This window comes from Rhincodon typus, chromosome 4, assembly GCF_021869965.1.
Source record: "Rhincodon typus isolate 14 chromosome 4, sRhiTyp1.1, whole genome shotgun sequence".
In the NCBI taxonomy this organism is placed as follows: Eukaryota; Metazoa; Chordata; class Chondrichthyes; order Orectolobiformes; family Rhincodontidae; genus Rhincodon; species Rhincodon typus.
In genome coordinates, this window is record NC_063335.1 from 49,228,146 (window position 1) to 49,244,722 (window position 16,577).

General features: G+C 40.2%; 1 protein-coding gene across 1 annotated transcript in view; it reads right to left on the bottom strand.

The window, feature by feature from the left end:
* The window catches only part of LOC109936690 (grainyhead-like protein 2 homolog), a 120,533-nt gene that overhangs the window by 31,206 nt on the left and 72,750 nt on the right, over nucleotides 1-16,577 (bottom strand). The window contains exon 8 of the mRNA XM_048596324.1: nucleotides 182-276. Coding sequence (XP_048452281.1) covers nucleotides 182-276 — 95 coding nt within the window. The remainder of the gene's footprint in view (nucleotides 1-181; nucleotides 277-16,577) is intronic.

Sequence of the window (16,577 nt, forward strand, 5' to 3'; positions counted from 1 at the left end):
CTTATCTGAAAGATGGCTCTTGTTGTGACAGTACAATACACCCTCAGCTCTGTTTGGATAATCAGCCTAGATTTTTGAAGGTCCAATTGGGACTTGAACCCACAACCTTCTGTCTAAGAGGTAAGAGTGATTCCAACTCTCACGCACCGTCAATAGAGACTGTTCCTCAAAATAAACTCACCTTGGCTTCCTCGTTCACATCCCATGTGAAAGAGATAGCATTGTAGGCAATTTCTTCAATGTTTCCAATAGTATTGAAGCTCTCTTTGTAATCAGCTGAAGGAAGGGTAGAGGGACAAAAAAAGAGACGAATGTTAAAAATAGTCATCGAGTAAAACATCGGCCTGCAAAATAAGAAGATTGATTCCAGGTTAAGGTCATGACTAAAATTTAAAAAAAAAAGACAGGTTCTTCTGGTATTTCCTTGATGTCAATATCTAGGCTCATACACATAACCATCTCCTGAAATAATGACCAAGGAATTGGAGGAAAAGCACAATTGGTACAGTAATGTCCACCAGAGAAGAGGAACTGTCATCTCCGTGTGATCTGGCCTTCAAGTGGTGTTAGTTACACAATATTTATCATCTTTTTGGCTTCTCAAATGGCCCCACCAGTAGCGCAGAGTAGTAACTAGAGATTTTTCTTTGCCAGTATCACATATCTCGAACATTTTCCTTTAAAGTAGCATGTTGGCAATCATTGCTCATGTCATCAATCAACTTATAAGGAAGCTAAAAGTATAAAATGTATTAAACATAATTGAATGGATGAGCATGGGCCACAATTTTAAAACTGAACCTTAATGACAACAGGCACTCTTTTGTTCTGAGCACTGCCAATTAGATGACAGCATCCCAGTTTATTCAGTAAGAAGTAACCTGAGACAACAAATGACGTTACATTTCATTGCACTTTACCCACACTACTATCTGGTACCATATTTCAGGGTTACCAGTGCTGCAAATATTGCAGGCCAATATTCGGACAGAGTTTCATAAACAAGGAAGCAGGGTATTTTCAAGTAACAGATTAATTCGCCAACATTAATTTTTTTTTTATTCACTTCAGACATGGGGGCTGCACCACTTTAGCTGGAAGTCTATTCCATAAAAAGAATCAACTTGTTCCTGTCGACCAAGTTTCCTAAACCAAAACCAATCCCAAATGCTTGCGTTGGGCCCATATCCCTCCAAACATTTCCTATTTACGTACCTGTCCAAATGTCTTTTAAATGCTGTAACTGTACCTGCATCTACCACCTCCTCTGGCAGTTCATTCCACACGAACCACCTTCTCTGTGAAAAAGTTGCCTCTCAGGTCCCTTTTAAATCTTTCTCCTCTCACTTTAAAAATATGCTCCTTAGTCTTGAACTCCCACGCCTTAGGGAAATGACTTATGCTATTCACCTTATCTATGCCCCTCATGATTTCATATACCTCTATAAGGTCACCTCTCAACCTCTTATGCTCTAGGGAAAAAGTCCAAGCCTATCCAGACTTTCCTTCTAAAAATAGGAATAATGGAACAAAAGTACACTGTTTAGCCTCTCGAATCTGTTCCATTCAAAGACATCACAGCTAGTCTGGGACCCAACTCCAAATACCTGCCTTTGCTCCGTACAGCAATAACATTTTAGTTAACCACTCACAGATATAAAATTAACAATTGACCAAGTATTATTTACACAAGAGAGCTCCTAATGTTTACTACCCTTTGTGTGTAAGTGTTTACTAGTTTCATTCCTGAAATGCCTAGCTCTAATTTTTAGGTTATGCCTCCCCAATCAGTGAATATAGCTTTTCTTTATCTACTTTGTTCCCTTTAACACCATGAAAACTTAGACCATATCACTCAGTTGCAAGCTACATGACTCTAGTTTGTGTAATATCATTGTGCAGTTTGCAGCTGGAGTCCTGGAGTCGTTCTGCTAAAACCTACATTCTTCTCAATGTGTGGTGCCCGGAACTGCTCAAGGCTGAACCAGGGATTTGCATAGCTGAAGTTTGATTTGGACGATCTTGTAAACTAGCCATCTACATACAAGACCCAGTAGTATTTTCGTTATTTCTCGGTGTCTGTCCACGGCATTTTGATTCTGTATGTACATAGACATTCACATCATTAGGCTTCAATTCTTTTTTGCTTTTCAACATTTAGAAGCTGCTTTGTTCTAGTCTGTGTAACCCAAAAAGTGGCTGGTCCCACTTTTGCCTACGTTGAAACCCACATTTCACAATTTTGAAAAATGACAATCAAGATCTGATCATAGTTTGATACTTGCACGCATGTTGCTTATTATATCATATTGTTGTGTTGTTGGCAAACCTGGGGAAGTGGCTTTCTGTCCAAACATTCAAGTTCTGAAGAAATGGGTGAATGTTTGAGGCCACAACACTGATGCTTGCAGCAGGCCCTTCATTTCATTCTGGCAATTGGAATACCTGCTCACTATCCCCACTCACCATCTCCTGCTAATCTGCCAATTTCCTAAGCAGGCAACTTCAACATCATCTAATAGTCTTTTAATGAGACACCTTAGCAAACCCCTTGAGAAGGCCTACAAATAACATCCATAGACGTTCCCTGGCGACTACTTTTGTCATGTCTGCAAAAATAAATGTACATTTGTTACATGCTTGCGATTAACTGCTTTTATAAATCCACAGCATGCATTTTATTTGCCAGAATGCCAGAATCTGTGCTACATCTTGCTACTTTTGTAAAACTTTTCTTTTAGTTTTATGTTAGATTTAGCTTCCAGTCAGACAGTGACACACACTAGCAAGCTGTACTGCAGTGTTGGAAACCTGCAGTTGCTTATGGAAAAGGGGCTCCATCAAGGTTGGGGGAGGATTGACTGGAGAAAGGGAAGATTGTACTTGGGTTGGGAAATGGGTGCTATAAAGCAACATATGCCATCAAAGAAAAGAGTATACCTAGGATCAAGGAGATGTACTTCTGTTCCGCCCGATTCACAAACTGTGGGTATTTACCTTATCCTCAAAGATCCCCCACATCTCCTTTCAGATATTGGTTTTCACCAAGGGCTGAGAAACCAGCCTAATGTTCCACTACAATGGTGTTTTGCAAACCTTTTCTCGAGGTTGATGTTTAAAACATCGGAGGTAACTCAGTAAGCAATGGGAGATGGTTTGGTGGAGGGAAGGGTAAGGGAGGACATCTATGAAAACAGTCAGTATGGGAGTCTTCCTTGCTGCTTTGAGGCTCATCACCCCAAATATTTCAGCAAGCGCTCCCAGCTTGGCACCTGACCGCCACTTTGAGAAACTTTGCACTGCAACATTTAAGTAGCTTCTTGGGAGCTGGTTGACTTACTTGTTCCTTGTTCTGCCCAATTAAGCTGGGAAGTGGGACAGTTAGAGACCAGGCATTTTTGGACTTTTAAAAAGCAGAAACATAAAAAAAGAAGCAGGAGAAGTAGACAATAGTATTATTGTTCTTTTTGCTTACTATCAAGGTCAGTCACCAAGGACATCTCCAATAGGCTGCTAAAGTACAAAAAGAAGATAAAAGTTATTTTTTTACACAACAAAAAGAAAACAAATTATATGATACTACACTGGCACTACTGGAACAATTTCATTACAAACATTGGAGAGGAAGATTCATCTTTTCTATCTCAGCAAAGCCTCTTCAGACACTCAAACCTCAGTGAAGACTGACCTCTATCTGCAAGCTGAAGCTCGTTGCTCATCTGGCATAAATTTAATCAGTTTCCATACACTTACTCAATGCTATTTTCTTTAGTTCATGTATCTCCCTGAGAATACTTAATTGGCACCACATCCACAAACATTCACTCTCTCTACCACTGATGTTGCACCACCTGCAAGATGCACTGCAGAATCCTACCAAGGCTCCTTAGTCAGCATCTCCCAAACTCATGACCACTATTATCTAGAAAAATAAGGGCAGCAGATACATGGGGACACCACCATCTGCAAGTTCCCCTCTAAACCGCTCACCATCCTGACTTGGTAATATATTGCCATTCTGTCAGTGTTGATGGGTCAAAATCCTGGAACTTGCCTCCTAACAGCATTGCAGGTCTATCTACAGCTGTCTAAACTGAACAGTTAAAGAAGGCAGCTCACCACTAACTTCCCAAGGGCAACTAGGAATGGGCAATAAATGGTGACTCAGCCAGTGATGCCCATTGGAAAAGAATCTGAAACCAGCTGCCAAATTAGCTCATTTATTATCAAATATAGATTCCTTGAACTTATGTCTTCAACAGCCTTGTTGGATAAACTCCTGATAACTCAACAGCTTTCTGCTTTTGAAACTTTCTTCTCAGGACTTCATCCCAGTCCTGGCTGCTTGGAGACTGCTACCAATAGCATTTCTGTCATTATGGACCTCTTTTCTCTGAATGAACCTTTCTCATGTCTCCTCCATCTCTCTGTTTTAAAATTCAAGTCACCAAACACTTTATCAATTATTTCTGATGGAGGCTTGCTTTTAGTTTAGTTAAAATGACATTTCAGAGTAAAAGATCCCCTAGGAAACAATAATCATAACATGGCCAAATTTAGCATTCAGTTGACAGGAAGGATCTTGGGCCAAAAACAACTGTGCTAAGCTTAAATAAAGGTAATAATAAAGAAACAAGAGAAGAACTGGACTGGGAAAGGTGTTTAGCAGGAAAAGGCGGTTGAGGATCAATTGAAGAGACATTTAAGAAAATAATTCATGATTCACGACAAAGAAGAATAATTCTCGGAAGGGGATAAGCCAAAGGTAGTTAACCAGCCAAATTAATGACAGCATCAAATTGAAAGAAAAACATACAATATGGCAAACCTTAGTGATAAGCCAGAAATTGAGAAAGTTTTAAAAACCAACATAAGGCAACCAAAATAAATAAAGAGGAAGGACTTGGAGAGTGAACTTGCAAGTAACATCCAGACAGACAGCAGGAGCTTGTTTAAGCATATGAAAGGGAAGAGAGAAGCCAAAATGGACATAGGGCCCTTAGAGGATGAGGCTGGAGAAAAAATAATGGGGAACTAGGAAATGGCAGAAGAGTTGAATAAATACTTTATTATCAGTCTTCACAGTCAATGACACAAATGGCATTTAAAAATGACTAAATATTCACAGGAGGGGAGGGGAGGTAATAAGTACAATAAGCATCACTAGAGAAAAAGTGCTAGGGAATCTAAAGGAAGAAGCTACAGAGATGGTGGATGCACTGATAGTAATCTTCCAGGGGTCCTTAGATTCTGCAGAAGCCAACAAGGACTGGAAAACTGTTATTTAACATCTTTATTTAAAAAGGGGAGGAGACATAAAAAGGCAACTATTGGTCAGTTAGCTTAATGTCTGTCATTGCGAAAATGTTAAAGGGTCTATTATAAAGGATGTAATATCAGAACATTTTGAAATATAATGCAAATAAGCAGAGTCAGCATTGTTTCAGGAAGAGGAATTCATGCCTGGTAAATCTACTAAAATTCTTTGAGGTGGTAACAAGCTGGGTAGATAAAGGGAAAGCGGTGGATATAATATATTTGGACATTGAGAAGGTGTTGGATAAGACACAATGCTTAATAAGATAAGAACCTGTGGTGTTGGAGGTAGTATATTATCACAGAAGGATTGGCTAATTAACAGAAGACGGTTGGATAACAGGTTCATTCATCAGGTAACTAGTGGTGCACCAAAGGGATCGATGTAGGGGCCACAATTATTTAGAATACATATTAATGACTTGGATGAGGAAAGTAGATCTACCACAGCCAAGTTTGCAAGTGACACAAAAACAGGTGGGAAAGCAAGTTGTGAAGATGGCACTAAGAATCTGCAGAGGAATAGAGACAGGTTAGACAAGTGAGATTAATGTAGCAGTTAGAATATAATTGGGAAAATGTGAGGTTACGCACTGTGGACAGAAGAATAGAGGAGCTCAACTTTATTTAAATGGAGAAAAATTACAGAAGAGACAGAGGAAGGAGGTTTTGCTAAAACTACACAAGGCACCAGTCAGACCACAGCTGGAAGACTGTGAACAGTTTTAGTCCCCTTATCTAGGGAAATGTATACTGGCATTGGAGGCAGTACAGAGAAGGTACACGAGGTTGCTCCCAGGTATTGTTGAGATCACTACTTTTCACTCATGGATTTTATGAAACCCTGGATTCATTGCTGAAACAGTTATCAAATACAACCCCCTTCCTATTTTCTGCATATAAACCGATATTTTCACAGCTACCATCGGTTCTGAGGAAGGGTTCCAAAATGTTAACTCTGATTTTTTTTCTTCACAGATGCTGCCAGACCTGCTGAGTTTCTAGCAACTTCTGTCTTTGTTGGCAAGTTAAGATTCTTGGACTCTTTCAATTTATTGCTTAACTCTGTCTGTCTGTTGGTGTGACAGTTGCGGTGTACGATCAAAGTTCATAACAATGACAGGCAACCTGATTGAAACATGCAAGATTCATACAGGGCCACAGAGCATAATCTCAGAATAAGGGGTCACATATTCGAGACAGAGATAAGGAGAAATTTCTTCTCTCGGAGCGTAGTGAATTTGTGGAATTCGTTACCAGAGAGCTGTAGAGGCTGGGCCGTCAAGTACATACAAAGCTCAGATAGGCAGATTTTTAAATCAGTGAGGGAATCAAGAGGGAAAAGGCCAAAAACTGAAGTTAGGGATTATCAGATCAGTCATGATTTCATTAAATGGTGAAGCAGACATGATAGGCTGGATGGCCTACTTCTGCTCTGACATTTTATCATCTGATGGATTTCTTGAAAATGCTTTTTAAAACAAGTCAGACTTTGAATGTAGTTTTTTGTTCATTTTCCAAAAACTGAAAGAACTGTGGATGCTGTAAATCAGAAACAAAAACAGAAATTGCTGGAAAAGCTCAGCAGATCTGGCAGTACCTGTGGTGAGAAAATCAGAGTTAACGTTCTGGGTTGATTGACCCTTCCTCAGAACAGTAAATCCATTTACTTCTGCATTAGAATCGAAGTTTCCAAAGAACAATGTTATGAACTTTCATCAGAGTAACCAAGATGGCTTCATTCAAAAATGAACATGTTGTTACTGAGCCAGCCTAGCACCATTTCATAGTACACATCAGAATATGCTTTTATTCAGAAAAGGCACTTCTTCACTTCCTTAAACTGTGATGATCTCTTGTACAGAAACAAGTTGAAAATGTATGTTCCCAGCAGAGTAATTCTATTGACATTTTGCAACGGTTTAACAATCATGCATATCATTGGGAGCTTTAAGGTTTAATCATAGAAAATTATAGCGTGGAAGATGGCCAATTGTGTACGTGCCAGCCTAATCCCACTTTCAAACCCTTGTCAGCTGTGAATAAAAGTGGAAATCTAATAGTGTGTTGCCTCAGTCCAGATTTGGAAAATTTGTTTTGGTAATTCTACAAAATGACCAATAAGTCACCAAATGGTACAGAATTTAAAGGATAAGGGATTGCCAAGCATATTAAAATATTCTAATCACTAATCGTGTAGTAGTATGTGGAGAATCACATTCATCTACACAAGTTGCTGTGTGTATACCACTCAATAACTTTGTATGCCGATAGCAATAACCAGTTAAATGTATACAGAGTCACTAATTCGTTGGAGCCTGTATGTTGTTTTACAAAATCCAAATCAACAATTAAAAATCCTGCTCAAGTGAATATATTTTACACTGGAAGAGCCGAGCACAAAATTGGAACTTTAAAACAAAACACAAAGTGGATAACTACACCTGAGTGGCCTAATACAAATGAGCTGTGACTGAGTGAGCCCATGATCAAACAAAGCAGCCTGCTCCTAGCTGGCAGTATATTAGCTGATTATATCAGGAAAGGTCCCGTTAACCTTGAACAAAGCCAAGCAAAGCTAGTTAACAATTCCTGGGGACCACAACTTCCTGAATGCATTTGCTTTGATGCTTCACCAGTGCAAGATAAACATGAACAAATGTAACCATCAGATGCCTCAGATGCCCCAGTTGCATTACTGTGGAAAATTGACTGCAGGCCAGATATAGGGATCATATTCTAGAACTGATCAAGGTGGGTGATGTTTTGCTTCTTCTCCAGCAGTGTTTAATGCTCAGAAACTGAAATGTGTGGCAGAAGGTTTCTCCACTGTGCTTTTGGTTGGCCTGTAGTGGACACAAACAAATTCTCACCGCCTCTGAGCTACAGTATCGTAGAGTTGTACACACGGAAACAGACCCTTCAATCCAATTCGTCCAGGCTGACCAGCTATCCTAAATTAATCTAGTCGCATCTGTCAGCATTTGGTCCATAAATTGTTCCTATTCACGTACCCATCCAGATGCCTTTTAAATGTTGTTATTGTACCAGCCTCCACCACTTCCTCTGGCACCTCGTTCCATGCATGCACCATGCTCGATGTGAAGTAGTTGCCCCATGGGTCCCATTTAAATCTTTCTCCTCTCACCTTAAACTTATGCCCTCTCGTTTTGGACTCCCTCACCCAGAGGAAAACACCTTGGCTATTCAACTTATCCATGACCCTCATGATTTTATAAACCTCTATAAAGTCACCCCTCAGTCGCTGACGCACCAGGGAAAATAGCCCCACCCTATTCAGCTTCTGCTTATAGTTCAAACCATCCAACATTGGCAACAATGTTGTAAATCTTTTCTGAACCCTTTCAAGTTTCACAACATCCTTCCTATAGCAGGGAGACCAGAATTGCATGCAGTATTCCAATAGTGGCCTAACCAATGTCCTGTACAGCTGCAACATGACCTCCCAACTCCTATTCTCAATGCAGTGACCAATAAAGGCAAACATACCAATCGTCCTCTTCACTATCCTGTCTACTCCACTTTCAAGGAACTATGCAACTGCACTCCAAGGTCTCTTTGTTCAGCAATACTTCTCAGGACCTTACCATTAAGTGTATAGGTCCTGCCCCTGATTTGCCTTTCCAAAATCCAGCACCTCATATTTATCTAAATTAAACTCCATCTGTCACTCCTCGGCCCATTGGCCCATCTGATCAAGATCTTGCTGTACTCTGAAGTAACCTTCATTGCTGTCCACTACACCTCCAATTTTGGTGTCATCTGCAAACTTACTAACTGTACCTCTTATGTTCACATCCAAATCATTTATAAATAAATGACGAAAAACAGTGGACCCAGCACCGATCCTTGTTGCACACTGCTGATCATAGACCTCCAGTCTGAAAAGCAACTTTCCACCACCGCCTTCTGTCTCCTACCTTTGAGCCAGCTCTCCATCCAACTAGCTAGTTCTTCCGGTATTCCATGTGATCTAACCACTCTACCATGAGGAACCTTGTTGAACGCCTTACTGAAGTCCATATAGATCACATCCTATCACTCTGCCCTCACAAATCCTCTTCATTACTTCTTCAAAAAACTCAATCAAGTTAGTGAGACACAGCTTCCTCATGCACAAACCCATGTTGATTGTCCCGAATCAGTTCTTGCCTTTCCAAATGCATGTAAATCCTGTCCTTCAGGATTCCCTCCAACAAATTGCCCACCACCAATGTCAGGATTTCCAGTCTGTAGTTTCCTGGCTTTTCCTTACCAATGCTTCATAATAATGTGGTTTTATCAGGTCAGGTTATCCACAAATTAAGGAGTCAACCAGAATAAAGTCAGCATGTGCCCAGTCACCGGCAAACACAGTAACCAGTAACTAAAACACGCAGTGTTGAGTCTCTCAATAGCTTAGTCAAATAAGGTGGTCAGTAAATGACTCATGGAGACTTGATTGGTTGCAGATTGGTGCTAAATTAGATTATCTCAACTATGATGTCATTAGATATTCCCCAAAATGCCCAAAAAGTCTTGGTTTTAAGGAAGAGAAATTAAACAAGGATGGTTTGCTGCTTCGACTTATTATCGAGCAGCCTGCACTGGATGTACCTACAACTGGCCCTTGGGGAACGCTCAGCACCACAGACCAGAGCCAAGCAAGGAGCCATCACCCTCATGGAGTTGGAGGAAGGAGAGATGGGTTCAAAGAAAACATTAAAACTCTTCATGGTTCAACAAAACTAGGAGCCAAACAGCCAATCTGGCCTCCGGTTGTGTTAGTTCATTTAAACCTTACCAATAGTAGTGATGTAATAAGGCAGCATATAGAAGACAAACAAAGAAGTGCAGGCAGGGTAGTTACGGCAACCAAAATCCTATCCAAAGAGTTGGTTTTAAAGAGGAACTTCAAGTCAGCAAGGGAAGCATAGATATGTTTCAGAACACTTAGCTGACTGAAGGTAAAGTTTCAAATTGTGGGTTGAAGGTAGGGTAAGGGGGTACGAGAAGCCCAGAGAATATAAGATTGTTGGGGAGAGGTGGTAATTAGCAGTGGTTATGGAGCTGAAGGACATTAAAAAGAAAGGCAGAGAATTGTACTTGACGCGCTAATCAGCTGGGAGTCAATTTAGGTCAAGGACGACTTTGCTGCAGGATCAGTAATGAGCAGAAGATAATAAATATTGTTAATGATTAACTTTTTCCAAGTATTCACAAGGAAAGGCATGAACAACATTCCCTTCATTAACATTGATAATGTGCACAAAATTAACTGCCCCTACCTCTGGCCAGAGGGTCCCAGTTCAACCTCACTGGCTCCAGAGGTGTGCAATAGCATCTCTGAATACGTTGGTATGAAAATATCTACACAAAATTAATGGCCAGTATCAATGAAACAGAAGCCCTGGTCAGCTAATATGGCTCAAAACAAAGAAGTCTTCAGAGATAGATGGCAATCCCATGTTAATAGCAGACTCAAAGGCAAATTGTGTGCGTGGATGAGAAATGACTGAAAAATGTTTGCTTATCAGAGTTGCAGCAAATTGGGTGTGCCTTGGGAATCACTGTTCAGACCAAAACATTAGGCTAGCTTCTTTTTCATTCTGGTTTTCTTTTACTGAATTCATATTTCACCATCTGTCATGGTGGGAATCAAACTCATTCATTCACAGGATGAGGGTGTCACTGGCTAGGCAGCATTTATTGCCCATCCCTACTTGCCCAGACTGGATTATTAGCCACTGACAAGCTGATAATGATATATTTAGAGGATAGCCAAAATTCCCAAGTATTCTGCAATTTCACAGCCCTGGAATCAACTGACAGATTAAATATAGCTACAGAATTATTATCCTACCGTGGGACGGGTTTGTATAACACTTCCTCTTCAGGTGAGGGATTGTTACTAGATTGACCACTTGTTTAATATGAATATTACAGATTGCCTAGAAATGCACTTGATGGCATGGTGCCCTACCATACTGAATTCCTGCCACTGGCTGAACTTCCAAAGACATTTTCTTCATAACGGACAGCACAGATTCCCATGTGAAAGAATTTAGAAATTCAGAAAAAATTACTTGATTACTGATTAATTTTGGGCCTGCAGTACAGAGTTCTTCCAGAACCAGAGGACTCAATGTCATGCAAAGGCCAGTACTGCGAGTGATTTCAGCTCTTTTAAAAGACTCTGCCTTTTTAAGGTAAATTTTACTGGCAGTTTAGCAGGCTGCTCTGCTGTAATCTTTATAACAGCATAATGTCTCATTTAATAAGATCTCCTGGATATAATTTATGTTTAGACTTTGTCCTCTGTCAGAAATTTGTGGTGAAGCTGAGCTTTTCCCGATTATACATGTAAGAATATATATATGAAATAAAAGTTGCTGTCTTTAAATAGACTAACACTATAATGTTCGATCACAATAATGGTTATGTTATATTTCATTTTAATTTCAGTCAAGGAAACTTTTAATTTTACAATTCTGGTTTTTCAATTGAAGGGGCATTACATTTTCTAAATGTAAAATTAAGAGCACGGAGCATTGTGCCTCAGAAATTGACCTCAAGGTTCCATTGCATTCTAAGAATCCTTGGTGAAAAGCAACAGGAGATCATAACTGGGAGGATAAACCAGCTCTGCCCTGTATCATAACTCAAGTCTTCAAAGTTTGTGGTGTTGTATTATATACACAATATGCAGACACAGCATAGGTGCTCCCTAAATGCACAAGCACATTTGCAACGATTTAGTAAGACAGGAATAAGCAGGATGTCTCCAGCCTACAGTTACTTAGCAGGCAGCTATTTCAGAGTTCTCGGGGGTTGGGTAGCTCAGTTGGCTGGGCCAAAAAGAATGATGCCAACAGAGTTGGCTCAATTCCTGCACCGGCTCTCCCTCTCGACCTTTCCCTGTGTCTGTGGCCTGTAACCCTCAGGTTAAACCACCACTAGACATCTCTCTCTATTCTGGGACAGTGGTGACTTTACCCTTTGTCAGAGTTCCACAGAAGAAGCTGTGCCTTCTCTCTTTCATCAACAAAACTAGCCTCATGGGAGATTCAGCCCAGAGTTGTAGGATGGTAGGGGCTTCTCCCATTGGCCACCTCTCTGCCGATGTCCAGTCCCACATTGACTGCCTTGGATTAGCATACCCACCTCCCACTCCTGTCCTCCATTGGAGATGATGAACCTAATCTGATAGCAACATGCCTTCATGCTGCTGTGTTAGCCCTCCAACAGGGGGCTGAAGGCACCTATACGCTCCTTAATTGCCCTCTTTAGAGCCTCAATTAGCAGCAGAGCAGGCAATTCCAGCTTTCGATCCAGAATTTAATTCTGGTGAAGGTGAGGAAACAGTGGGTTTGAGGATACCACTGCCCTGTCTAATTAAGTGCCCTTCCTGCCTCCAAGCTCACCACCTCCAGTAACAGAAAATTCTCCCCTCCAAATCTAATAGATATTGGCCTGGTCAGTGATACTCCCATCCCATGAATGAATAAAAAGAAACTGTGAAATATCTCACTGTCTAATACACCTTATAAGACTTAGGGAAAGCAGAGAGTGGGGATATTGTCAATGACCATGGGGAAATGGCAGACATGTTGAATGATTATCTTGCTTCAGTATTCACTGCAGAAAAGGAAAATAGCTTGCAGGAAGTCTCAAATACATTAACAACGGATCAGAACAAGGTTGAAATAAAATTAACTTAAGTAAATCATCAATAATGGGGAAATTAATGGAACTGAAGAGTGACAAATCCCAGGAACTGTTGGTTTCCATTCATGGGTGTTAAGGGAGGTAGGAGAGTGGGCTGATGCCCTAACCATAATCTTTCAGACTTCCCGGGATTCAGAAATTTGCTCATGTCACTCCACTATTTAAGATGGGTGACAAATGGAAACCAGGGAATTACAGACCCGTTAGCCTGACATCTGTGACGGGGAAAGTATTGAAGTCTATAATCAAGGATAGGTTAACTGCTCACCTTGAAATTTTCCAGTTAATCAGGCAGAGTCAACATGGATTCATGAAGGATAGGTCATGCCTTACAAACATCAGTTTTTTTTTTTCCCCAAGAGGTGACAGAAACTTTTATTAGACTGCTGAATGGACCTCTCTAACTTCAAATAATGTTGATCTTGCTAATGTTGATCTTGCTTTGTCCACCTCCTGTGCAGCCATAACCTTGTATGCATCGCCTGTCTAAGCATCCTATGATCTGTATGTCGTTTGCTATGGTCTGCCTGTACTGCTCGCAAAACAAAGCTTTCCACTGCTCAAAATCTACTGATGAAAAAATTGGGCAGCAATGTAGACAGTATTGACAACAGCCTAAAATTATAACAGGATATTGAAAGACTAGGTGAATGGGCAAAGCTGTGACAGATGGATTTTAATATAAACAAGTGTGAGGTTATCCATTTCAAATTAAAAGAGATAGTTAAGGTTTCAGAATGCACAAAGTTAAACACAGTAGATGTCCAAAAAAATTTGGGGGTTCAGGTGCACAGCGCTTTAAGATGCCACAAACAGGTGCAGGAAATAGTCAAGAAAGCTAATGCATATTAGCCTTCATATCTAGAGGGCTGGAGTATAAAGATATGGGCATTACGCTGCAGTTATACAAAACTCTAATAAGACCCACATAGTGTACTGTGAGCTGATTTGGGCACCACACTGTAGAAAGGATGTTATGGCCTTACAGGGAGTTCAATGCAGGTTTACAAGGATGATATCTGAACTTCAGGGGTTAAGCTATAAACAGAGGCCAAATTTATTCTCTAGAATTTAGAAGGGTAAGGGGTGATCTAATTGAGGTCTTCAGGATATTAACAGGGAAAGACAGGGTTGAAGATTCTAGAATTAGAGGGCATAGTCTAAGAATTAGGTCCAGACCATTCAGGAGAGATGTTAGAAAGCAATTCTACATGCAAGGAGTAGTGGAACTCTTTTCCTCAAATGGCAGTCGATGCTAAATCAATTGTTAAATTTAAATCTGAGACCCAAGGCAGGCATATGGAGTTAGGCCACAAATCAGACATGATCTTTGTGAATGGCAGATCAGGCTCGAAGAGCTCAATGACTTACTTCTATTTCTATCTGACCTGTCGATTAAGCAACCATTTATTGAAGTTAATTAATTAAAAGCAGTTTTGCAAAATGGTTAACAAATAAACACAAATCAAACATTTGTGACATCCAACTGGGCCTTGATATCATGAATAAGAAATAAATTAACAATAACAGACATTTAAAACATATAAAGCTACCTACCTAGTACATGATTGATTAGTTAGTAGCTCCTTAAATAAACAACAATTTAATTAATGGAAGTTAAACAGTTAGCACAGCGAGGCTACGGTCATCAGGGTTCAATAAGGTTCCTAAATAACAATAGGAACAAACACTGTTAAACAAATAAAGTGCACTTTAAGTCCTTTTAGATAAACTCTGTTTTTGAAAACAGCAAGACAGAAAGCTTGCCTTAAAAGCGCAATTCAATGAATAGTTTATTTAATTCAGGTTTCAGAGAGACAATGAGGTGTTGAACAAACAAGTTTTTTATATATTCTTCCTCCCTCAGACTGCTTGTTAGGTTTACATTTTCCATGTCGTTAAGTAGCTTTCCAATCCACAGTTTTATTTCGGTCTTTAAACCTGCGCTGGTGAATGGTGAAGACAGACCTCCATTGCTGTCATGGGTTCCAGCATTATGCCATTGATATTTTCAGTATGATTCCCGTGAACTACTTGCTGACTCACTTCCCACCCCACTTTTTAATTGATTTCCTAAAATTGTTCCATCCCCAATTACAAGCCCATTATTTTTATCATCACCATCCTTCAACTACATAATGATGGACATGTAGCAAATCAAAGACCCATTAGATAACACAATATTTCCATTATGGGGAGGGCAGGATTAGGATATTGAGCTCGTTGGTCAGTCATGATCATAATAAATGGCTGAGCAGGCTCGAGGTGGTGAATGGCCTAATCCTGCTGCTATCTTCTATGTTTCTATGATTGTCTCACAGAGCTTAGGCCAGACTATTCCTAGCAGCCAGAGTCTCCAAGAAAACAAAAAGCTATTAAAATGACTCCTTCTTTTATACTCATATCTATCCCTTTCCCTCCCAAACACTGGGAGATTAAATTTAATCTCCCGAAGTAGAGACCCAGATAATGTTGGGCGGCACGGTGGCTCTGTGGTTAGCACTGCTGTCTCACAGCGCCGGCAACCCGGGTTCGATTCCACCCTCGGACTACTGTCTATGTGGAATTTGCACATTCTCCCCGTGACTGCGTGGGTTTCCTCCAGGTGCTCCAGATTCCTCCCACAGACCAAAGATGTGTAGGTCAGGTAAATTGGCCATGCTAAATTGCCCATAGTGTTCAGGGATTTGTAGATCAGGTAGGTTACAGGGGGATGGGTCTGGGTCAGATGCTCTGAAGTTTGGTGTGGGCTTATTGGACCAAAGGGGCTGTTTCCACACTATAGGATCCTATGATCTAGAAGCAGACAGGATTAGCAAATGGGCAACAAAGGATGCATTGGAAGGTGTCAGAAGTAGTTCCAAATAGAACTGGAAGAGACTGAAGTCTTAGTGTATTTGACACTAAATGTATGCAACCAATGAAGCTGACAGAACGCTGAACTAAATGTGCGAAGCATAGAATATAACCAGAGGCAATCATAACTAAACTGTCCAGTGGTCTGGACAGGCCACATGAGTACTTTGAACAGGTTGGGTTACCAACAAACAATGGAAACATTCCAAAATTTCAGGCAGTGCACAGAAAATTCACAAAGTTGACTGGTAGTATCAAAGATCTGAATGATGATAAATGTGCATGTGAAACATGGGCTTCATAAATAATACAGAACATAATAAAGGATTAAATAAGATGTGAAAGGAATGGAAACAATAAACTTTAAGTAGTAAGTGTTGAGCAAAGGAACACAAGTTCAAACTAATAAAAGGGTAAATATAAGAGAAGATTAATTACCAAGTTGTGTTCTTCGAATACAGTTAGCAATGCAGGACATGGACTTCAAGAGAGATTCTTCAAGGTGAAAACACTGGAATTTCTTCAGAAGTACTTATCTGCAGTTGTGGCAGACAATTTTTTTCTATTCAGAATGAGATAAATATGGACTTAAAGGCTTTCTTCACCGACAACTGTAATAGTTTCCAAATCTTTTTTTCCCTTTTCATTCTTGTAATCAATTAATTAAATGGCCAATC